Genomic DNA, 24529 nt, shown 5'->3' with positions numbered 1-24529 from the left:
CTTGTGTACAATAAATTCAATTTTACAATATATGTGTGTTATAATGCTCTTACAACTCCATGTAATCTTCATTCTGCTGATGTCAGTAATCCCCTTTTACTTTTTTACTTAGTAAGCAGTGTAAATTTGGCTCTTCGGTGATGAGTTTCTCAGAATTAAAATGATCAAAAATAAGAAGCCAAGCAACAGGAGACAATGACACGTTCTCCACCACTCAAGAAGGATATGTTTGTTAGATTGGGGGAAAAGTTCAATTTATGTTTATATCCCTTATGCATGAAAATCATCTTGCTAACTTTAAGATCATGCTCTTTTTTTAAAAAAAAAAATCTCCTGTACTGTAAAACAAAAAAAGAAATTTGAGTGTTTATATATTGTTTTAGACTGAGAATTCTCCTAAAATTGTAATACAGTTGATTTTTTGCATGTGATTACAGGAGCAAATAAGCTACGGCATTTAGATAACAGAAATTTTAAAATAGCGTTTTAGGTATAAGTGAAATGTCAGCAGTTAAAAGTCTTGCTGAAATCTTTGCTAGCATAGTTTGTAAATCTCATTAGTATATCATCAGTTTCCATGGGACAGTGCAATAACAGGACTGTCCCATTGAAGGAGAAACTTGAAGCTAAACTATAGCTGAGGAAGTTGAGAATAAATGTTACTATTAGGGGTTTCTACACAATTGACAGTTTATAGCTTCTTGTATTTTTTTCTAAATCTCATTTGATACAGAATGTTATGTAGTCACTAATTTCATTATACTGTCAAGTCTAATAGCTATCTAACTATGAAGAGGGAACTTCTGGAAATTTTGGAAAATTCTCTGTTCTGCTGATGTAACACACTGACCTCCAGTTTTTAATCAGGATGTCAGATTCCCTAAAGTCTTGATTCCCCCATGTGAGTGTATGTATCTATCTGAGTGGCGTAAATGTTTTTTAGAAGTTGGGCCTTAGTGATATATAGAAGCCACCTAATAGAAGTAAAAGCTTACCTTTTACTTCTGTTAAGTACTCTGTAAGACTGAATACTACCAAGCTAATGGTGTGTGTGTGCGTACTTGACTCTTCTGGCACTTTATTAAAATGTCCAATTGCTAAAAGATACTATTTTTTTTCCTTTTTCCTGAGATTGGTAGTGAAAAATAATGTCATGTCCAGTATCTTTCTGCTTTTCCTGGTACTGCTGTCCTTTGCTGAGAATGTTGCAAATGGAATGTTTTCCTTTGATCTTCAAACAGCCCAAGTAAGAAGTGCATTTCTGAGCCTTGAAGGATTGCCTATAGCTAGAAGAGCTGTGCTGTACTATCTTAGCTCTCTACAATTTGCCCAGTTACTGCAATTTCAATGAACTGTATTACTTGTCTCACAAACCTTGATGCCCATAATGTCAGGCACATCCTTAGCTGTTAGCTCCATTATCAGTTCTGGTCTATTTTGTGGGCTTTAAGATAAGCAGCTTCCTTTTAGATGTAGCCAAAAGGAAATTTGCTGATATGCATAAATATGGTTAGGATAATAAAACATGCACAAAAGGAAAAACCTAAGATATTAAGACACAGAACTTACTGAAGAAAGTGGCATTCAATTTCCTGCTGTGTCATTTATATATGCCATATCATAATTTTTATGTAGCAGCCTTGCCCGTAGACATATCAGTGTAATTTTCTAAAACAAGAAATGACAAATTATCTTTTCAAACTTGTACTTGGTGAATGAAAACAAATTAAATTTCAATTTCTTTCTGGATGCTCCTGGGAGACGTTAATCATTGTCAGAGAGAAAATGTTTTCCTATTCAGTAGAGAATTGTTAAAGTTGCATGCTGTATGCAAAGAAAAAAATACTCGACTGTATTTTCTGCTTAAAATGTCAACTCTTCTAAACACCTCACTTAAGCATTAGTTGTGTTTTTTTGTTTTCCAGGTCATTCAATACGGTTTCTAATCAAAACTATTGTAGAACAAAACCATTTGGTCATTTTGGATAGGTCTGTACTAAGTGAATATAATCTTTATAAGTTGATATTTAACTTGTAATCGGGAAATAACAGCATTGTGAAATTTGAAACTTTTAAAAACAGCAAACCAAGTTTCTAGATTAAAAGGCATTGAAACAGATTTACTTTTGACACTGCATTCTTATTATTTGGGGTGTCCTATTGTAATTTTCATGGCTATGCCTTTCAGATATGCTCTTGCTTTACTGGATCTGTTTTCCATAATGTTGTTCAGGTTTTGTTTTATTGTATGTTGGACAACTGTGGTTCTTGCTTTCATACTATTTCTCTATTTCTTTTGATGAAATAATTATTGAAAATATATGCTAAATATATATTAAATGAAAGTATAAAGTCAGTATTAGTTCATAGATCATTTAACAAGGGCCTAAAATAAGAAAAGATTTGATGGTGGTGTCCTACAGCAGATTAATCAGATGAAAATCTGTAGTATAAGGCTACTACAGGACATGTAATACTTCCTGCCAGGATAGCTAAAGTGGCTATTTGGGATTAAAACAAATTGTTGATTAATGAGGTAGCACCAAACTGAAGTAGTAATGGTTTGACTTAATGTGTTCTTGTATTTCTTTAGGGGAAAGTTGGGCAAACTGAATATTTTTAAACAGAAGGTATTTATCTGTAGCATTTCAGTTCTGGCTCAGTTCTGGCTTTTGATGTACCATCCCACTAGATTTTGGGGGCGACATTTGTTTCCCTTCTGGGTGGAATTCAGCTTGGTTATTTGAATGTTACTTCAGATAGCAAACAATAGTGGGGGCATCATCTATGAACATTCATATCTGTAGATGACAAATGTCAATGAAGATTTACACTGTCATGTGGGCAATTCCCCCTATGAATATAATGATCTGTTTAGCACATGTGAAGATTAGTTGCTGTACATCACTGATGACACAAGATCCACTGTAAGGTCTCTGAATATGTGCCAGTGCCAGGAGAGCACCTCTTTAATATATAAGCATGTGCACTTGCTCTGTATCTCTGTTGGGTATATAATATTATAATCCATCTGGCCTTACTTCGCTCCCTCATTCTTCTAACCCTGTTTCCCTTCAGACATCCTTCTCATTAGACCTTGCTTTGACTTGAAGGTTTTTTTTTTTTTTCTTTTTCTCCTCCAAGTGCCATAAAATATGCTTCTTGGCATGTGAGCAGAAAGTTTTATGGTAACAGAGGCTGAGAAAATGTTTTTAATTTAAGAAAGCTGAAAGCCTGTATTGAAAAAAATCAAATTCAACATGCTGACTGTCAGCAATAGCCTGCTTGCTCTGAAAGGGAAGTTGTTCAGCAGCTCTTAATCTAGAGGGCAGTTATTGTCTGTCTTGATTGCATTTTCATATTGGAACTGTTCTTGATTCAGAATAAGACAAGCTTTATCGTTTCAAGGTCAGCCTTCTGATTTTTTCCATGTCACTGAATATTTCCTCTATTGGTAGATGTTAGAGATGCATGATGAAGATTTGTCTCTTGACAACTGTTTTGTAAATGATAATTGCTTTCTCAGAGCAGTGAAGTCTGTGAACACAGTTTTAAGGCCTGAATTTAGGCCTCAATTAATGTCCAGAAACCTCAGTGACTTTTAGCTATTTCTTCCTTCAAAAGGAAAGATACTTTATTCTAAAATGCTCGTGTTGGTTGTATTTTCAAAGGATCTAAGATTTCATTCTTCATGAAAATTGTTATTCCTTAGTGAAACCTCAGTATATTCCTCTTTTTTATAAAAGACTTTCGAATGTGCAACCAGTTAATTACTGCGACGCTCGTCTGTGAGAACAGTTCTGATTGTAATAATGCCTTTGTGAGAGGAGTATGTGAGATTCAGATCCCTCAGGTGCTGTTTGCAGTCTGCCACATGACTGTTAGCACACAGCTTCATGCAAAGGAAAACAATGGTTTACTTAAAAGTGTATGGCTTCAGAATATGTTCGTAGTATGTACAGTCATAGCCATCCCTCTTACTCCTCCTGTGATAGGTCTCTGTTGAGAATAAATACTGTTCAAAATAAATTTGACAAACATACTTCAGTGTCTCCCTCAGCTGATAAGTTGGGCCATTTCTAGGTTATAATGAAATGTGGGTCTGTTATTGACTTTTGCGGTTATAATAATATCTTTCGCAAGGATTCCAGGGCACTTTAATCCTCACATCAACTCTGTGAATTTAGGAAAATATTTTATCTAGCTTTTTTAAAATAAAGCGTAGAAATTTTCCCAAGGGGATATAAACAACAGTGGCAGAGCCTGAAATAGCATTAAAAAGTCACAAAAGTAAATATTAGAAAAATATCTATCTCTTCCTTATCCAAAGGCCTCTTTTAAAAATGCAAAAGTAATATGTTGGAACTAATATTTTTGTTTGGTAATTTTATGGTGTAGATTCCTTTATTTAATCTTATATTTCAGATGGAAATTATTAAAAGATATTTTGAAATGTTCTAAAATGTTATTGAGTATTGAAGCATGAATATGAACTGCTTAATTCAGTATAAGACAGCTACTGCAGCAATTACAATAATGGGAGGTAGAGAGGTTAGAAGTGGTGAGGAGAACTTAGGACAGCTTCCTGGGACAAATGAAAAGTTAGGAGAGGTTTGCTGGAAGAAACGTTGGCAGTTGTTCACATTTGAGTGGCTGCATCAAAAATGAACCAAAGTGGAAAGAAAAGTCTTAAGGGAACAATGAGAAATAATGGTGTGAAACATCAGGAAGACAGATTGAAGAAAAGAAATTAGAAGCAAATTTATCCATGTTAATAAGCCTTTGACAGTTCAGACACTGAACTTAAAATGAAAGGAAGTAATTTTTTCACACAGTGCATACTTCAATTGTAGAAATTTATTGTTACAAAATGTTCTGGCAACCAAAGCAACAAGGAAGATGGATATATTATGGATGGTCCAAATGCAGGACTGTCTCTTAGGAAGTCTCTAAATTGTTCATTGCTGGATGCTGGCAGTGTAGTAACATTCTGTTTTTATTCTGTTCTTCTCCTATCCACTACTGCCTAACTGCCTGAAGCAGGATGTGGGCTAGGGGAGCTGTGGTCTGACTCAGTATGGTACATTTTATTCCTAAAATTACCCTGGAAGTCATGGGCATGAATATGATATGAAAAGTGAAATATCCAAGAAGCTTGAACTGCACTTTTCCTCTCCCAAATAATTAGGTTTCCATGGTATATGTTAGTCCTTTCTTCTGCCAAAACAGATCAGTTATGCTAAAATAATTTTTGATTTGAAAATCTCATCACCTAAGTATGGGGAAGGTATGTGATAGGTAATACAGGTAATGTAACTGAAACATAAGATTCTACAAGCTACCTAAAGAATTCTAGAGAAAAGTCATTTTGTTCTTTACGAGGTCAGACCTCTCAACCATTGCTAAGCGTCTGTTGCTCCAGCACCTTTGGCAAGACACTGTGAGGAGAACATTCACCAGACTTATCATTCTTACTTTAAAATAAAGTATTATTAGCAGAGTTGAAATAAATCTACAGCAATCTTTGATCAAGGCAAATTTAATGATAAAGTGATTAGAGTATCTAATTAAGTGATATCCCAAGAAGGAGTTTGTGCCTTATGCTTGTATAACATAAAATGTAGGCTTTTAAGATTGCAAACTTAGGAAAATCAAGACTGCTTTTATTAATGTGTAACTGAAAGTACTGATTTGAGTTTTAGTTGAACAGAGTCTGGAGAGCAATTTTTTTTTTTCTTAAAATCATCAAACTAAAAAGTCAACTCTTTTCTCCAGAATGCGATTCATATTGAATAAGATTTAGGATGTTTTGTTTCAATGCCACAGTATTAGAAGTATTAAGATTGCCCTTTCTTTGGGCACCATTTAAAAAGTCTGTGCAGCAGCATTGACTGAATCCCGGTGTTTAATACAGAGTTTTATTAACTTTCACTAATAACACCAAACATTTTCCTTACAAAATATCACTGTTCACAGCGTTATATAAACCTAGTTTCATTAATACTTGTAAAGAAGCTAACTAAATTTGGTTTACAGGTGTAAGAAGACAGAAAGCCAAAGAATTTCACAGTATACTATTTCCCGTTAGTTTTCTGTTAGGGAGAAATGGGACTCAGTGAAACAACAGTGGGGACCCGTTCTGAAATGGGCACCTAACTGCAGGCGGGTACATTGAGGCTGGGGGGCTCCGCTCCCCTCGTAGGCTGTGGAGTGCAGGCAGGTGCCCTGCCAGGTGTAGGGGTTTGATTCACAGCGGCCCTGGAATGGGCACCTTGTCCATGTGAGGTGCTGGAGAGTTTCCTGGATGACCTGCAGCTCCTGTGCTAGCCGTGTGCAGAAGTCTGAGATAGCTTAATAAAAAAAAATCTGGTACTGCACAGAGGTGCATGTGTCAATTCTTTATTTGTGATTTCCCTTTACTAGGACAGAGTGTTAAAAAGCAGATATCAAATTTTAATTCTGTCTGGTAAATATATAAATCTGATCTTTATCCATGTTGCTTTTTCTCTGACATACCAGTCTTGCTACAGAATATGCAGCAAAATGTGTTCTGTCACCATCTTAATTTCTTAGAATGTAAACTCATGCAACTATGTGTCCTACAATCTGGAGTGCAGCGTTTAAAATTCAGCTACTGCATAAGAATGAATGAAATCTGTACTGTGGAATGCTGTTTCAGAAATAATTCTTTTTCTCTTGAAGCTGCTCCAGCTTGTATGAAATCACTGTCCTGATTCCCAGCTTTTGTTAGTCCCAGCAGAGAGGCAAAAGAGTTGAACAGCTTTTAACATTCTAGAGTGAGTTATTGTCATATTAATGGATCAGCTAGTATAAATAAGATAGGACCGCTGTGTGTTTTACCCGTTCTAATCACTGAGCATCTGCTCTTAAATCTGTGTGCCGATGCTTTCCACCATCAGTGGAAATAACAACTGGGAGGTGAAAAAGGTTTCTCTGAATAAGTGCACATCTTTCCTTACTTACCTAGGACTCATGATGGAGTATAAAATAGTAACCTCTAGGTCAGTATTTAGAATATTTTGCAACATACTCTGTTGTTTTAGTGTCAGACACAAACAACAAGATAATCATTCTTATGGAATGTTTTAAATCATGACGTATCTATTTCCTGGAATTTTGATCGGATAAATCTAAACCATGGTGATATAACTTCAAGGACACTCAGCTGCTATTCACTAGTGGATAGCAGTAACTATAGCTGAGATGTAAACTTTAGATAATTTAGAGTTTAACCCTTGTTATTTTAGTATTGCTTATTTTAGTTTTGCTTGGTGCTTATTGAGCTTGAAAAAAAATGCTGATGAATACTTTTAATTGTAAAAGTCAGTTCCCTTGTCTTTTTCCATGTATTAATCATCTTTTGGGAAGAATGAAGCAATGTCTGAAGGTGTCTTTGTAATGTCTTTTTGTTGATACTGATCTTTCTAGACGATCTGTAAGCTTACGTGTTCTGTGGTCCATGAGAATGATGTTTTCCTCCTGTGGTTGTATTAGGGCTGGAAAAAAAAGTCAAAGCAGAGTCTGTTCTCTGATGTAGACATCCATGATGTAGTACAACTTCCTTTAGGAAAGAAAGGCCAGAGAAATCCAGATTTGGTCTATTGGATGAAGGGACATATTTCTTTGGGCAGTCACACTTTTTGTCTGTGTTAGACACAATGCATTAGCTAACTTAAAGTCATTGTACTTTTATTTTCTGGCACTGAATATATAAGTAAATACATACAAATACATATTTGTATGTATGAGTATTTAAGTACAGGAAATCTTTAAAAATTTTAAAAGAAATGACAGCTTTTCAGATCAAGCAGGCAAAGATATTCTGACATTAAGAATGTCCATTTTTAAAGAATTTTATAGTATGTTGTGTTTCTTAATGGACTTTGTGTTTTTTGTTCTAGTTTGGAGATAATATGCTGTAGTTTAGATGTAACATTAAATGGAATCATCATTTTAAATGGTGATCTTCATTCTTAATTTTATTATTAATATAATCATCATTAATATAATTATGTAAAGTAATGTAAGCACATGTGGAGCACTTCTAGTTAAATCAAACATTTACAACATCACTGCAATACATACCTGCCCTTTTTGCGACAGATTTTATGAAGCATCTTAAGGACAGCTGCTTCCGGTAATTGTATAATAAAGGGAATGGATTGTAGATAGCCCTATTTTCAGATGCAAATCTTTCAAGTTTAAAGACTGCCAGCAGAAATTAGCTACTTTGAAGACAACTTTGTAGTACCATCCTTTTCACTTAGAACAATATATATATTCTGCAAAATGAAATTTCAAATGTTAAAATAAAGCAGAGTGTAGAGTATGAGAATGAGATTTTTTTTTTGGTCAAAGAGGACATGTGGAAGAATCTTCTATGGGATCTTCCATCTCTCATTTCTTTTCCAAAGAAATATTCTTTCTTTCTCAAAAAAAAAAAAAAAATCTGTTATTCCAATACTAACTTTACCATCTCAATTACAATACTGGAATATTCCCAAGAAAAACATACAAAGCATTGAGTTTCCAAACTCAAATTCTGTTACTAGCTAATGTTGATGGCAACTCATTTAGCCACAGTAATTTGCACGCCAATTGAATCACTGTGCTGAAAAGCAACCAAAGGATAATCCAGAAAAATATAAATGCACAGAAAGAATATGAAAAAACCTTGTTTTGTTAAGTTTAAGAAAGGAGTTGAAAAAAACTTCATAGAATCTAGGAAGAAAGAACAGCAAGTAAATCTCCCTATTTATAAAAGAAGTAACTAGAATGTATTACATATGGTCTACACCACCTTTTAAAAGACTGGTACATGAAAATAGGATTCAAATCTGCATACAGCTAAAAATTGATAAGGACTGCGAGGCTAGAATGAAATAGAAATGAAACAGAGGATTAAGTCAGGTGACACATTCTGCAGAACTCAGAAATTACATGCTAACATGACATGTTAAACATGTACATGTTTTAACCTAGTTATCTAATTGTTGCAGAAGTAAATATAAGATGATAGCATTTTATGGTGTATTGATTCTAAAAATATATATATATAAACTCTTATAGTGTTTTTACAGAGTTGAATTTGGTTATCAAAATTGTTTTATTCCATTTTTTGAGGGAAGGTGATTATTCTGATAGTAGTCAACAGTGCCTGCCCTGTTTTCCCTGGAGGATGTTACTTGGTAGAAGAATATTTTAGGATAAATGTTGATCTATGCTTGATTTAATTTCAATTAGTAAGTTCAATTTTACAGGTTCTATTTTTCCTCTTACAGAGCTAATAGAAAAGACTGTAAGAAGAGAGGAAGAAATGGGATCCCTACAGGTATGCCTTCTATTAAATTAACTAACTTCACTTCTTGTAACCTCTAAAATTTTTGAATTCTATTACAGTGTTATGATTTCCTTGCATCTTAAATTGGAAACTTTGGAAACATAAGAAGCCAAAAACTGACCTGATACCTAGTGAGATTTATATTTGAATTTCTGCCCGCCAGTTAAACTCTATTATTCTGCTCTGAGTTGATAAATCTAGTGCATCAATGAGAAGAATGCTTCTTCTTTTAAGTTGTTTATGCCATATTGCTGACTTCATTGAAAATGTGTATGGATGTATGCAAATCTGAATGCAAAAGTGCAAAAAGGCTTTTTATTCTACTTCAATGGATAGGTTAGATTTCTTGGAATGTGTTGTTTTCTTCTGCTAATTAAAATCTACTTCCAATTTTAATTAAAGGCTGTGTATTAAATGTCTGAAACATTAAATGTCTGTCATTTAAGGGAACAGTTGCTATATGTTAGAACTTGATGCAATACAGTAAATCCTTATAGCTTGTCATCTAGCAGTAAGGCTCTTTGTGCTAACTACATAAAGTGTGTGCTTTAAAAGTATGATTTACCTTAGGCACTGCTTGGAATAGTATTTAAGCATAACAGTCAAAGAGAGCATGTATTCCTTTGAACTGAAAGCGGCTAAGAAAGCAAAACCAAGCTGGAATGACTGAACACTGAAGTGTAGGAAGCTAGTGTATATAATCTCCAGAAAACTGAAAAGGAATTTTTAGCAAACTACAAAAAGCGATACAAGCATCAATACTGAAAAGGTTAGATAAGATGCAGTGTTCTAGAGCAATACCAGGAGCAGAAAACTTGTGAGGACATTAACCAAAATACAGCTGTTAAGTAAAATGAAATTATGTACTGATCTGTGTTTTGACTATAGGAGTTTCTTTAAAGATATGCCTTCTCATGTATTAAGTATGGGACATTTTGAGAGCTAGAGATATCAAAAAAACAAAAACAAAAAAACAGTGCAGAAACAGTTTGATCAAGTAAGAAGCAGCAACTTGCAAGCACCAAAAATTACACAACGCACCAATCCAGCTGTTTCCTGTTCAAACAAAAATCTTGGCCTAGCTTTCTGGCAGCTCAAGTTCAACAAGGCTGAGAGCTTGTCTGCGCAAGCAGTTTACACAGGTGCGTATCTAGTTACATCAATGTAAAAGGATCTCCTTTCATGTGAAGCAGTTCTGTATCTTTTTCATGTGAAGCCCCATAGCTGACAAATTGTTCTAATGATTTTGCTTCAGATTGAATCAGACGTAATTTTATACTGGAGAAAGTTGCATCATAATAGTATATTATGCAGTATATATGTGCTTGCATGTGTTTCTGATCATCCTGATTTTGCTGTTCCTCATCAGATGCCTTTCCCTAACACATGGTTCTATATAAATGTGACCTGAATTTCTCTGACTACTATTTTTGTATTCAAAACCTTGATATAGCTGTGTTTTACTTCTCCATATGGACATGCTTTGACAAGTCACACTACTTAGCAAAAACATGTGTTATTTTTCTAGATAGTATAGCTTCCAGATTGATCAATATATTTCAAAAAGATCCCATTCTGGGATCCTCAATTATTACTGTGCAGAGAGAGAAAAAGTAGGAATCTCTAGTTTACTAACTAGATATTTTGAGTGTATTTTATGTCCTAAGACAGAGCGTAGTGCTTCATAAAAGGAGAGGTTCACCTGGGTAGGCCTTTTTTCAGGGCTTCTCTAGAATTCCACAGAATATTGGGAAACAACCTACAAATGCAGAAATGAACTTTATTGGTTAGAATAATTTCTACCTCTTAGGGATAGTCCTCCACCCCATTTTTTTTTAAACAATTCTTAGCCTAATTTACCCAGAAAGGGAAAATCTCCAGCATCCTCTCCCATGCTTTAAAAAAAGCTAATAGTTGAATAAGCTGAGAATTCCTGTAATGTCTTAATACTGTGTAATTGTGGCTTCACCTAAATATTTAAATGTATTCAATTCCTATCGTGCCTAGTTCAGATGTGGTAATAGTACGACAGTACATTATCTTGATTTTACTAGCTTAATATTTTTCTTAATATTAATACAGGATTTGAACAGAATGAATGTTAAAATTTGTACCTTCTGTAAATTCCTACTGTGTAGACAGTGAAAGACTGTTTTTAGTTTGCCTGATTTTTATGCATAATATAAGTTCTCTATTTTTTCTACTTGGGCTTGTTTCAGTTTTAATCCACCACCATTTTATTTGCTTTTTATTTGTCTAACATGGGACTATTTATTGATAACAAGATGGCAGTCATTCTTCAGAGATATTTCTGGTAACAGAATAGTGCTATGAAATTTACTTTATTTTTCTAAAGAATTGCTTCATAGAGATACTAATATGGCATAAAATCCAAAATATGGTCGATTTACAGTCAAGGACTAGAGTTCAAGAAACATATTTTAAAATAGGTGATCATTGTTTGTTTTGTTTTTGTTTTTTTTTTAAAGTCTGCCTCTTTCTTCCCAAAAACAAACAAAAAAACACACACACTGGGAATTAAATTAAGAGTACTGAAAATCTAATACTGCTAGTTGAGAAAATATTGTGGAGTAAGTTAAGTTTTTCAAATTCTTTCTTGACTGATTTTCAGAGGTCCAGTGAAGGACTGCATTTCCTATCCAGTGGCAGATGTAGTAATGCATATTACTGGCAAAATACCAAAATAACAACAAAAAAGCAATTTCATCATTGTTCAACTTATTTTCTATTTACATCCCTTAATTTCTAACTGCATGTTCTACTTTATTTGTAGGAGCGTATTATGGCCCTAGAAATGGTAAGTTTCTTCGTAATGAGGTTATTGCTAATTTTTTCAAATCATCAAATACATGTTATTTTTATGTATCAAAACCACTTTTGTTTCTCAGTTTTTAACTTCTATTTTAATTTTAAGTGAATAAAGATACATATGATAGTTGCAACCTACACTTTTTTCTGTAATCTTTTTGCTATGGTATTTTAGTTCCTGTTGTATAACATGCAGTGTAATGTACCTTTCCTGTAAAGTTTTTTCATCATCCCATCTCTGGAAATGTGAGCAAAGGATGCTATTCTGCTACTGCCAATAGTTCAAATAATTGAAGTCCATGTAGCAGATCTAATCCTTCTAGTGCTGAGTGCTTCCTTTTTGCCTGTTTACACAGGAAGGTACAGACAGAATCAGTTCCTCTGTGCATGTAAACATTGGGACTAAAATCATGGAGGAATATGATTTTAAGAAATTAAGTTCCTAGGACATAAACCTCAATGCATCCATGTACCATGAATGAATGCAGCTGGGTTATCCAGATGTCTCAAGCTAGTAAGTCTGCATGGCACCTGGCTCACCCTGTGCTCCCCCATGTGGACTTCTTGGCTATCCCTAGCATCTCTGCACTATGCATTTTTGCTCTTACGTAGGCATAGGCGTTGTGATACTATATGCAATAGATTTATCAGGCCTTTAGTTTCTTTTTATTGGAAATCTAAAAGATTGCATCTAAAGAAACTAGTATTGACACCATATCAAGGCTGCAACCTGAAGCACAGGAAATTCTGTCTAAACATGAGGAATAACTTGCCTTGTTGCAAGGCTGACTGAGCACTTGACCAAATTGCCCAGAGAGATTGTGGAATCTTGCAGATATTCAAAAGCCATCTGGACACTGGCAAGGACAACATGTGCTGAGTGACACTGCTTGAGCCGTGGGGGTGGACTAGATGATCTGCAGAGATCCCTTCCAATTTCAGTCATTCTGTGGTCTTGTGATGTACATCTCATGAACCATGAAATAATTTGTGCCTTCCCAGTCTTGGTACAGCCAGAGAGTAATTTCTTGCAAATAGCACAATGTAATACCAATTCAATCCATGTATCTATTTTTCTGAAGTGTTTGGATTTTTTTTAACAAAAACCCAAAGTCGGGAGGTAACATTTCGATGCAAGTTTGAGGTGCTGAATCCAGCTTGAAATTGATCACTGCTTTCATTATTACTGACAGGAAGATATATAGTGTTAAGCCCTGAGATTGCAGGCAAGAAAAGTATGGTCATAAGGCTGTTGCTCTCAAGGCAATATTATTACTTTTGACATAAAGTTCTTTTATGATGTTTGGCAAATCATTTAAACTGATATTTTCACAGGCAGTTAATAATTTTGTGTTCTCCTCTTTCTAGGTTAGTGACTTTCTGACTCTTGAGGCCTCATTTTCAGAAACACTAAGTTGTAGTAATAGTTAAATTCACTGTCAGTTCCACAATGTAATTCAGTGTCAGTTCCACTATACATATATATATATATATATATACATACACACATGTATGTATGTATATATAAAGTACATTTGAAAGTTAGATGCTAGATAGCCAGTAGTGAATACTGTAAAATCATAAGTAATTTTTACTTTTTTATCGGTTTCAATTCTCTAAAGACAGTAACACTCTCTCGCACCTTTCCCTTAACAGATCTTAAACACGCACAGAGTAATATTTATTTTCTGTGAATCTGTCACAATGATCTGTGATAGAAAAGCCCTGGAGCAAAGGAATGATGAAGGCTTGTTGTTTAAGAGATAGATAAGAATCCTTCAATTTACAGTGTGTGCATATATATATCTGCATATCTATGCAGCATTTATAACACTAAGTACATAATAGTTAAAGTACTAATATAATAGTAGAATTTTCTTACTGTCACCTGAGTGTTCACAGCAATGCAATCAAGAAGTACAATGCTTTGCTTATGATTTGATCCAAATATAATGGAAATGGGATAGACACTTATGAAATAAAATTCAACCTGAAACACAATTCTTATTTTTGTTTCTTTAGATGGGGTAGGAGATTCCTTAAACTGTGTAGACAATATTTTCCTAAGAGTATTTTGAGGGAAAGATAGCAGTTCACATGACTTGAAAGATGCATGAAAGGATGAGGGAGTGAAAGACATGGCATGCACAAGCTAGGCAAAATGCATAGAAAATCTTCAAATATCTAGGGATAAGTTTAAGTGGGACCACTGGTTTTCTGCATGTACCTTTTAAGGAAAATAAAATCACGTGCATTTAATGATAAGTGCAATTCTAGCTCTGTTTTAAGCAATGACCGGGAGGCTGTTGCTTGATGGATGTATTTTGAAAGGCGTGTGTGGCAGGACACGTTCCTTCCTTTCCTAAAGTCCGCCTCATTTCTGCCCTTTGCAATTTACAGTAAAATTATTGGTGTAGGAGTGTCATGAAATCATCAGCTTAAGCAAAACGAATCTATGAAAGAAATGTAACAACAGCCTGGACAGATCCATTTCAGAGATCTGAGTGAATAAACCTGCTGCCTTAGGATGCCTGAAAAAGGTAGGATGCCTTAAAAAAAAAAAAAACAAAAAAAAAAAACAAAAACTTTCTAAAGTCAGAAAATTTCCTGGTTGGCAACAGGTTAACCATGAGTCAGCAATTTGCCCTCGTGGCCAAGAAGGCCAATAGGATCCTGGCCTGCATCAGGAAGAGCGTTGTCAGCAGGTCGAGGGAGGTGATCCTGCCCCTCTACTCAGCTCTGGTGAGGCCGCACCTGGAGTATTGTGTGCAGCTCTGGGGTCCCCAGTGCAAGAAGGACATTGAGCTTCTAGAGAGGGTCCAGCAGAGAGCCACAAAGATGATTAAGGGACTGGAGCATTTGTCGTATGAGGAAAGACTAAGCGAGCTGGGCCTGTTTAGTCTGGAGAAATGAAGGCTGAGAGGAGACTTGATCAATATGTTCAAGTACCTGAGGAGTGATTGTAGGGAGGGTGGTGCCAGGCTCTTCTCTGTGGTGGCCGGTGACAGGATGAGGGGTGATGGGTGTAAGTTGAAACATGGGAAGTTCTATCTGCATGTGAGGAAGAACTTCTTCACTGTGAGGGTGACAGAACCCTGGAACAGGCTGCCCAGAGAGGTTGTGGAGTCTCCTTCTCTGGAGATCTTCCAAACCTCTCCTGGAAGGCACCCTGTGCCATGTGCTCTAGGTGTCCCTGCTGGAGCAGGGGGAGGTCAGACTTAGATGCTCTCTAAAGGTCCCTTCCAACCTTAAGCATTCTGTGATTGTTTAAAATCAAAGTTTGTGTGACTATAAGCTCAGATAATGAACTTTTTAAGCCTGTGAAGCTCAAAAGGCATAGGTAAGATGGAGCAGGAATAGAGAGGTCTCTGAACAAATCTCTTTCTATCTGCTTTTTGATTTTGCAGGGCAAGCTCTTGCATGCAAGTTTAGTTTAATCTAATTTTGTGAGTTGCAGCAACCCAGGCTCCCTTTTATACCTCAGAAGCCCTTTGCATTATCTCAGAGGCCTCTCAGCTTCTCCTCTCAGCAGTTTGTTGGAGCTGGAAGTTAATCCCCTTCTTGTACTGCCTGCAGTACCAGCAGTTTCTTGAACCTTCTGTTGCCAAGCAAACTCGCTGGTTCCCAAGGAAAGTGCAGTATTTCAGCCTCCTTCATTACACCTGACCCAGAACATTACACCTGACCCAGTATCTATTATAAAACTTTTGTGTTTTGGGTTTTTGTTTTGTTTAGTTTTTTCATTCCCATTTTATGGTGTGGTTCACTAGACAGCTATGCAACTAGTTGTTCCTGCTGGGTGTGCAAAGGAGGACAGGAGCAGAAGCTGTGAGGAAAGGAGCAGGGGCATCACTGTTGGATGTGGTAGGGATAAAGGAACACAGTGCATTCTTGTTGGTGGGTGTTGGCATCCCTCAACTGCAGTATTTAGAAGTGCTAAGGGAATTCCTGAGTACGTACCACAGGAAAAACGGTTACAAGTGCCTGAAGATTATCAGTGCGTTTTGTTTGGATATATTTTTTGTGTGTGTTTAATACTCTTTAGTATCGAGAATTCAGTTATTATCATAACTATTAAAAAGTATTCTTGCTTCTTAATTTAGCGATCATTTATGTAGTTTGATATTTTAGTATCATGGATATGATTTATCTTAGGATAAGTGTGTTAGTTCATTCTGTGTGTCCTTTAGTTCTTATGAAAGTACTAACTTTGGCCCTATGTTATTTCTAGACAAATGTGCAGAGTTCTTCTTGGGAGAAAAAAAGTCTATATTGTCTGTATTGATGCAGCTGCCATGGGAAGTACATTTAATTCTGATAAAGAAGCAAAGGTGCCTCTAGCAGATGCAGGCTTTGCTGATATGTGATGCTTATAACTTCAGCTGCAAGTTATAGTCCTCTGCCTTGGTGGCACTGGCTTAAGACATGAACCTTTTATTTCAATCACTCATGCCAGTTATTCCACTGAAGTTATTCAATGAACATGTGTGTTACATTTTCCTTGATAGATGAGATGACTTGCTTTTTTCAGCAGAGAACTCCGAAGTGAGGATAGCACTTGCTCGGAGTATTTGGGTCAGACTTTTCAGGATGTGATTCTGTTTTTTGTTACAATGTCATAACTTTAGAATAATTCTAGTTATTCTGTAACTATTATGTAAAATAGATCTTTTATATGAATTTGCTTTTCATTATGATAATTTATGTGTTCTGTAGTAATTCTTACTTTATATTCATTCAATCAAAGTAAGATTTTGAATACCAATAATACAGGTTTTGATGTGCACATACTTAGTATGCACAGTATTAGTTTCATTTACTTCTGCATTAGGCTAAAAGTTGCATCAGTTTTCTGATTGATCACCCGTTCTAGCACAAGTATTGAAAGGGGACAGCACCCCGTGCGCTTTGTGGAGTATGTGCCTTGCACTGTTCGTTTTATTGTGCCTGCAAGCCCTCCTTCTCTCTCCGTCTGCTTTCCCTGAATAAGCAAATCTTGCAATTAGCTCTCTTGACTTTCCTGGCCATCATATTCAGTAGCTATGAATGCTCAGGAAATCTTGAAGGATTAACACACTTTTCTCTTTGGCTTGCTTCCGTGGTGTCTTGCCAGCACTGACCTTACATCAAAGGCCTTCTCGTTCTTCTAGAACACAGCTCTTCTTTGATCTTATAAAAATGGCCGGGAAAGGAGCTGTGTTCGGGGATGCTCTGTTCTGCCAGCCTCACCCTTTCCTTTCCTTTCATCAGCGAGCAGCTGCGTCACTTCCTTTTGCTGGGTGTACGGAACTTTCCCAAGATTCACTAATCCTTCCTCTGCTCCCATGAAGTGCCTAGAAGTGCTCACAACCCAGTGGTTCTTTTCTCCTGACACATCCTTTCCCCTCGTGCTTTCTGCTGTGTACTCCTCCCACATACCTAGTGCTCTTGCTTGAATACCCCACTTAGCCACCCATACTCTGCTTTCTAGAGTTTGACATTTTAGTTGGTCTTTTAGTCTTTTTTTTTTCTTCTCCTTTTTTGGCTGATACAGTCACCTTTATTTTTTTTCCCAACATTTTACTATCTTTTTCTGCTAAAGATTAAGGAATTTTGCTGCTATGAATATGATCTTGCTATTATGAATATGATCTATATATATATATATATATATGTGACTCTATGCCTGTAAATTAAATATATATATTTCTAATGCCACCTCTCTAATCCTCCTTTCCTCAAAACTAATATGCAGCATAAATGTTGCCACTTTGTTAAAAATTTTCTTTATTATCTTGGAAAATACGTACTGGCTGGATGTTGGAAAATATGTACTGGCTGGATGGGAGAGCTCAGAGGGTGGTGATCAGCGGTGCAGAGTCTAGTTGGAGGCCTGTAGCTAGCGGGGTCCCCCAGGAGTCAGTCCTTGGTCCAGTCCTGTTCAATTTATTCATCAATGACCTGGATGAAGGCACAGAGTGCTCCCTCAGCAAGTTTGCTGATGATACCAAACTGGGAGGAGTAGCCGATACCCCAGAGGGCTGCGTTGCCATCCAGAGGAACCTGAACAGACTGGACAACTGGGTGGTGAAAAACCTCATGAAATTCAACAAGGCCAAGTGCAAGGTCCTGCACCTGGGGAGGAATAACCCCAGACACCAGTACAGGCTGGGGACTGACCTTCTGGAGAGCAGCTCTGCAGAGAGGGACCTGGGTGTCATGGTGGACGACAAGTTGACCATGAGGCAGCAGTGTGCCCTCGTGGCCAAGAAGGCCAATGGGATCCTGGGGTGCATTAAGAAGAGCATCTCCAGCAGGTCGAGGGAGGTGATCCTGCCCCTCTACTCAGCCCTGGTGAGGCCACACCTGGAGTAGTGTGTCCAGTTCTGGGCCCCACAGTTCAAGAGGGATGTGGAGCTGCTGGAGAGAGTCCAGCGCAGGGCTACAAGGATGATCAGGGGCCTGGAACATCTGCCCTATGAGGAGAGGCTGAGGGAGCTGGGCCTGTTCAGACTGGAGAAGAAGAGGCTGAGAGGGGATCTAATCAGTGTCTATAAGTACCTCAAGGGAGGGAGTGAGGAGGATGGTGCTGGCCTCTTTTCACTGGTGGCCACTGACAGAACTAGGGGTAATGGCCACAAACTGAAGCATCAAAAGTTCCATAGGAACTTAAGGAAAAAATTATTAACAGTGAGGGTGACAGAGCCGTAGAACAGGCTGCCCAGAGAGGTTGTGGAGTCTCCTCTGGAGATCTTCAACCTCTCCTGGAAGCCACCCTGTGCCATGTGCTCTAGGTGACCCTGCGTGTGCAGGGGGGTTGGACTAGATGATGTCTAGAGGTCACTTCCAACCTTCAGCATTCTGTGATTCTATGATTCTATGAAAATTGAATTACTAAATGAGAAATTAGATAGCTTATTATTAGAAAAAAACTCTTTGTGCTGAGACTTTGAGTTCTAAATTTACAGATAAATATAATTAAGGATAGATATTATCTTGTATATTTGTTAAAGAATGTGTAAATGATTGGCATATGAAATTACTGCTGAACTGCTTGAGAGACAAGTTATTAAACTGTTTTTGTTCAGGTGGTTCATCTTTATTACAAGGGAATGCGTTTTTTTAGATATCATAGGTTATTTCTCTTATTTTAGCTAAGAAGGCTATCATTTTAGCTAGGAGTGCTGATATGCAGTGGTCTTCAGTGAAGACTTTTTTTTGGACATTGTGTGTGTGTGTGTGTAACACATGAATATGATTTTAAAAGGAGGCGCTCTGTGTTCCTTCTGCAGCATTCTCTTCAGGAATGTCACACTTTCATCTCTGGAATATGTCTATGAATTCTTCTGTAGAATATAGGAATACTTGTAATACACAAGATATAATAACATGCTGTTTACTTACCACAAAATAAGTTTAAATTATGCGTGACAGCATACTAAAACTTAGAATGTTTTCAATGTGCTGCTAGGTCCTTCATTATAGTTTTAAATATTTTATATTTAATTAAATCTACAGACTTAGGAAAGCAGCTATACCACTTGATGCCACTATATGTTTTTCATTCTTTCATTATCATGAAACTTGTCATTAAAATGGGGAAATCCATAATTCAAATTCCAGATTTTTTTCCCCTCTGATACCTTGGTTAAATCACATCTGTTTGTATTTACAATTTCTCTCAATGTTAAAAAGTAATCAACGCTATTTCTTTTTTTCCTGTGAAGTGTCTGTTAATTAAATGTTTGTAATGCTTTTTGAAAGGTTTGATGAAATATCATTAACATACAGAATATTGATGTATTTTTTTTTTAGTCTGCAAAACGTCAGAAAGTGTTCATGAATGATATGGAATTCTTTATACCCTTAAGAATGTATGCCCAATAATATTACACTTCTCACCTACTCTGTCTTCTTTGCTATACTTCGTTTAATTTCCAGTAATTATTTAAAAAGCATCTTTCTGCTTGATCAAAGCTTTAGTAAATGATAAAGAGCTGATTCCCAAACTAGGGTCTTCCAGTATTCCTCAGAGCAGTGACTAATGAATCATGGAGAGCTGGAGAGCTGAATGACAGCACTGCCGCCTCCGCATTTGCAGTTGCTAGCATGCATCAAACAACTGAAAATTCATGAAATACTTTCCTAATATTTTTTCCATGTAAACAATTTCTCTAGTTACCACGGGGATGTTGTGTGCTCATGAATGAGAGAAGAGATTGGACATGTCACTGCAAATGGGAAAGGAAGCATCCATGAAGCTCTTAATTAAAAGGTGGCCCATTCTATGCAAAAACATCTGGAGTCTAAATTAAAAGTTCAGTTATTTTGGCATTTGTATTGCTTTCTTATTCAGATCCTCGTGTTAAAAAAGGTCTCTTGGTTTTCATTACTATGAATGCAATTTCACCTCTAAAAACCCTCTTAGTAGCTTAAAGCTCAATGAAACAATGTTGTGTAATGAAACCCAGTTGAACTTCTGTATTGTGTAACTTGAAAAAATCTATGCATGTTTTTTACCTTTTATAAGATAATGTGAACTCTTAATATGTAATAGTGTGTTGTAATTAAATCATCAAAACAATTGTGTAGTTGGAATAATGGTATAATTGGAATATAATGATACGAAAAATTGTATCTTATTTTCTCCTCAAGTTCCTTGTGCTCTTAACATATACTAGGTCATAGAATGTCCAGGCTATCATGGAATTTGGTATATGAGAGTCAAGAAAAACTCAGATGTCTAAAAATATCCACATCTGGTATAAAAGAAGAGTTTACCCAATTCAGTGTATTCTGCATCTATTGTGATGCCAAGGTAACAGAATGTACAACATGTCAGGTTAGTGCTGGAGATTGAAGCTGGAACTGCACAGATTAGGAGTATTAAATTGGAAAGGATACCTTTTAGGCTGCTAAACTGCTGGATCCTATTCTTGCTATTTAGGTATTCCGCATGCTAAGTTAACTTTAAAAAAGTCATCATAGGTCACCTTTAACATTACATCTTTCATCTGAATTGTAACTGCCTGCTAAAATGCATTGCTGTCCGTTTAAATTATAGTCACATTTAATCTTTTTATGGATATGCTTTGGGGTTTAGCTAACTGGTACTTAAGTCAACTCTAATTTTCAAAAATATCTGTACTATACAGATAGCCATTTGTTTTTACCTACCTCAGAAAAAGAAAGGAGCACTGTACATGAAAGTCCATAAAGTTTGGTTTCTGGTTTATGTTTATGTTTTCAATATATTGACTATAAAGCCAAACTTTATATACAAAGCAGCTTTGATTTATTTGTGTATAGCTTTGCAGCTTTGAGACTAAAATTAAAATATGTGCCTGATTTTGATTTAGATCTGCCCCTAGAGACAGTGTGAAACTGTCTATCACAAAGAATACATCAATATAGAAGGATTAACTGTTCGCATGCACTTTAAACATCAAAGTGTTTGTATGAAGTCATGGAAAATGAGTAATTTGTTTTATCATTCCCTGTGAGAACACAGAACGCCCCTTTTCAAAGTAAATAATCTTTATTTTAAAAACAGAAAGATTAATAGCACTCTATGGTAGAGTCTGCTGTTAAGTAACATGCCATGAATACAGCCTTATTCAATACAGTTGGTGTTCCTTCCTCTTATCAGTACCATCAGTGAACTATATCAGTACCTTCTGTTCCCTGTTAAATAATGAACAGACAAATGCAATTGCTCTGCTTAGGATTATTTGTGTACCTTATGGCATAGAGCTTTCCAGTTTCTGGGAAAAAAAAGTTAACAATACTTAATTGCCCTCTACATCAGGTGTTCACAACATCCTTTTTTGCATTTTATCTGAATGGCTAAATCCATCTCTTCTAATAGAATGGAGTGTAGTCATTAATGATACAAGTGTGGCATTTGATCTGTATTGAGGTTGTTGTGTATTTCATTAAATTATTAACAAGTCAATTTTGTGAGGCAGCTAAAAGCTTTTTAATCATCTTTCTCTCCCATTCCTTGACTTATTCTTTTGCCCTCTTTTATTGAAGTTCCCCTAGCAAACTTTTTTGTTTGTTTTTTGTTTTGTGTATCACACATCACTTTTTCAATGGCTTTATGAACAGGGATGCAGTTTTGTCCCTGAAAGTGTTAGTATATGAGTTATCCTTTTCAAATCACTTCACAAATTGCTCAGAAGACTGTGAAAATTTTATAGCAGATAAAAGCAGCTATACTGGGTAAGAAAAATGGTCAGTCTAGCAAGCTATTGGAACAATATCCAAAAATTGTTGCTTTTAAGGAGATGTGTATGAACAGGGCAGGCACATATTTTGTTTCTCTCTCATTCAGTCATATTCTAGCCATTCAAAGCTCAGAGTTGTCCTGACCTAGATGTGATTTCTATTATTTTGGAATCCTTTTATGGTATTTCTCTTTCATTTCTTCCCTCAATCTGTCTTCTGTCTTCCTGGATGAAGAATTCTAGTCTTTGGAGTCATTTTATTTAATCATTCCACATATGGAAAGCTTTCCATGCCTTTGATCATTCTAGTTGCTCTTTTCTAGCTATTTCTGTTCTGAGGTGGGGATCCAAAATTGCACTCAGCAGTCAGAGTACAAGCACACTGTGGATTAATACTTGCAGATAATTATGTTCTCTAGCTGTTTAGTCCTTGCCTAATTAAATGTTGAATGTTGATTTTTGCTTTTTTTTTCAGTGTCTGAGCACTTAGCATGCATGTAATTTATGAACAGCAATCATCAAAGTAAGGATTAATCTTAGGAATCTCATAAGGCTGTTCTACAGTTCTTCACAGCTGGCCCTCATCTTTGCCCTGGATGTCTTAGCAGCAGTAGCAGCAAGCACTGCAGTCGCTGTACCTCACTGTGGTTTCTAGGTCTCTTATCTAGGTATTCAACAGCGCAGATCCTGGTGGAACTAGGTCACTTGTTGACCACTCTAGTCCGTGAAATCTGATCACTTCTGCAGTCTTTTTGCTAACCTTTAACTGACTTTCTAACTAGGAAAATATTTTTCCATGTTGCTCATGGCTACTTAGTTTTCTTAATAGTCTTTGATGAGGGATTTCTTCAAAAATCTTTCAGAAGTCCAAGTAGTCTGTATCAGTCAGATATCCCTTATCCACAGGATTCTTGATGAGATCTAAAGACCGAGGACTGAGTATGAATATGACCTGAGGGTTGGTCTTCTGCTTTCAAGATTGGACTTAATAATGTAGCGATAGCTTCAAGTGATAAATAAAACCAAGTTGAGATACAGTTTCTTTTTATTTTTTCCATAAAAAGCGTATGGAGTAGCTTTTTGTTTGGGGATAACAAATGATGAGCATCTTCCTGAATTTCGTTTGCAGTGTTGATGAGAGCTTTTCTTGATATTTAGAGAAATAATTGGAAAAGAGGATGACTTGAGACATTGACACAGGTTTATGGCCTGAGCTACCATTGATGAGAACAGATTGCAGATTTCATTTATAAAAAAAGCAAAATTTTTCATAGTCTTAAAAAAAAAAATTACTATAAGCTATAAAATGTACATATTGAGACCCCCTACATTGTGTTCTCTGTCCCAAACAAATTTATTTTGTTTCTATATGACATACCAAATATATATTGTTCTGCAGTTGAGAAGTGCAAAGTCTTAGAAGAATGATTAGGTAACATATACCATAAGCTCAAAACATTATTTGATTTGCTAGTGGACCAAGAAAAGAGACCTGGTTAGGTTATTTTGTTTCCTGTGAGGAAGGAGTTTTTCATGCTGGTGTCTTTGTGTGGGAGAAGTTTTGTTGCTTCTTGGGGAGGAGAAGGAGGTGCCAATCTGCTCAAAGTTAATAACTCTGTGGTGAGTCTCCCTGTGTAACTCCAAGATGACTGCTGAACATTAGGATTCAATATTTTCCTTCACATATAGTTAAATTTTCTTTCCATTAAAATGGATAGAGATGTGGTTGTAGAGAATCTGTTGTCTGTTATATTCCTCAGCCGTAGAAATACACATGCAAACCAGAACTATATGCTGCTCTGTCATAGAAGCAGTAAACTCTGGAACTCATTATAGATTCATGGAGTCATTAAGGCTTTGATGAACATAAGGCCCCTGTAAACAGCTCATGAGATATGAATGAATACCACTTTACAATGGTAGCAGTGAGACGGTGGATGCTTGTAAGGGGGAAATATTAGTAATCAATAGATACCTCTAGAAAAATTTAATTTGGAGACATATAGAAAGCATTTGAAAAAAAAATACAAAGCTTTTTATGTATAAAAGCAGTTTTACATTATGGTATGTGAAAATCACTTTGAACAATATGTGTAGACCTCTTACCTCATTTCATCCTGAAAAATTTGAA

General features: G+C 36.2%; 1 protein-coding gene across 1 annotated transcript in view; it reads left to right on the top strand.

Annotated features, from left to right (window-relative positions):
- CEP128 (centrosomal protein 128) overlaps positions 1–24529 on the top strand; it is a 92441-nt gene that overhangs the window by 54905 nt on the left and 13007 nt on the right. Inside the window, exons 18-19 of the mRNA XM_088529347.1 lie at positions 9303–9352; positions 12156–12179. Coding sequence (XP_088385473.1) covers positions 9303–9352; positions 12156–12179 — 74 coding nt within the window. The remainder of the gene's footprint in view (positions 1–9302; positions 9353–12155; positions 12180–24529) is intronic.

Source organism: Tinamus guttatus, unplaced genomic scaffold, assembly GCF_059628265.1.
Source record: "Tinamus guttatus ecotype Peru unplaced genomic scaffold, ASM5962826v1 Tinamus_guttatus_pri_ptg000327l, whole genome shotgun sequence".
Taxonomy (NCBI): domain Eukaryota; kingdom Metazoa; phylum Chordata; class Aves; order Tinamiformes; family Tinamidae; genus Tinamus; species Tinamus guttatus.
Note: the sequence above shows the minus strand (reverse complement) of the source record. Positions and strands in the feature narration are given on the sequence as shown.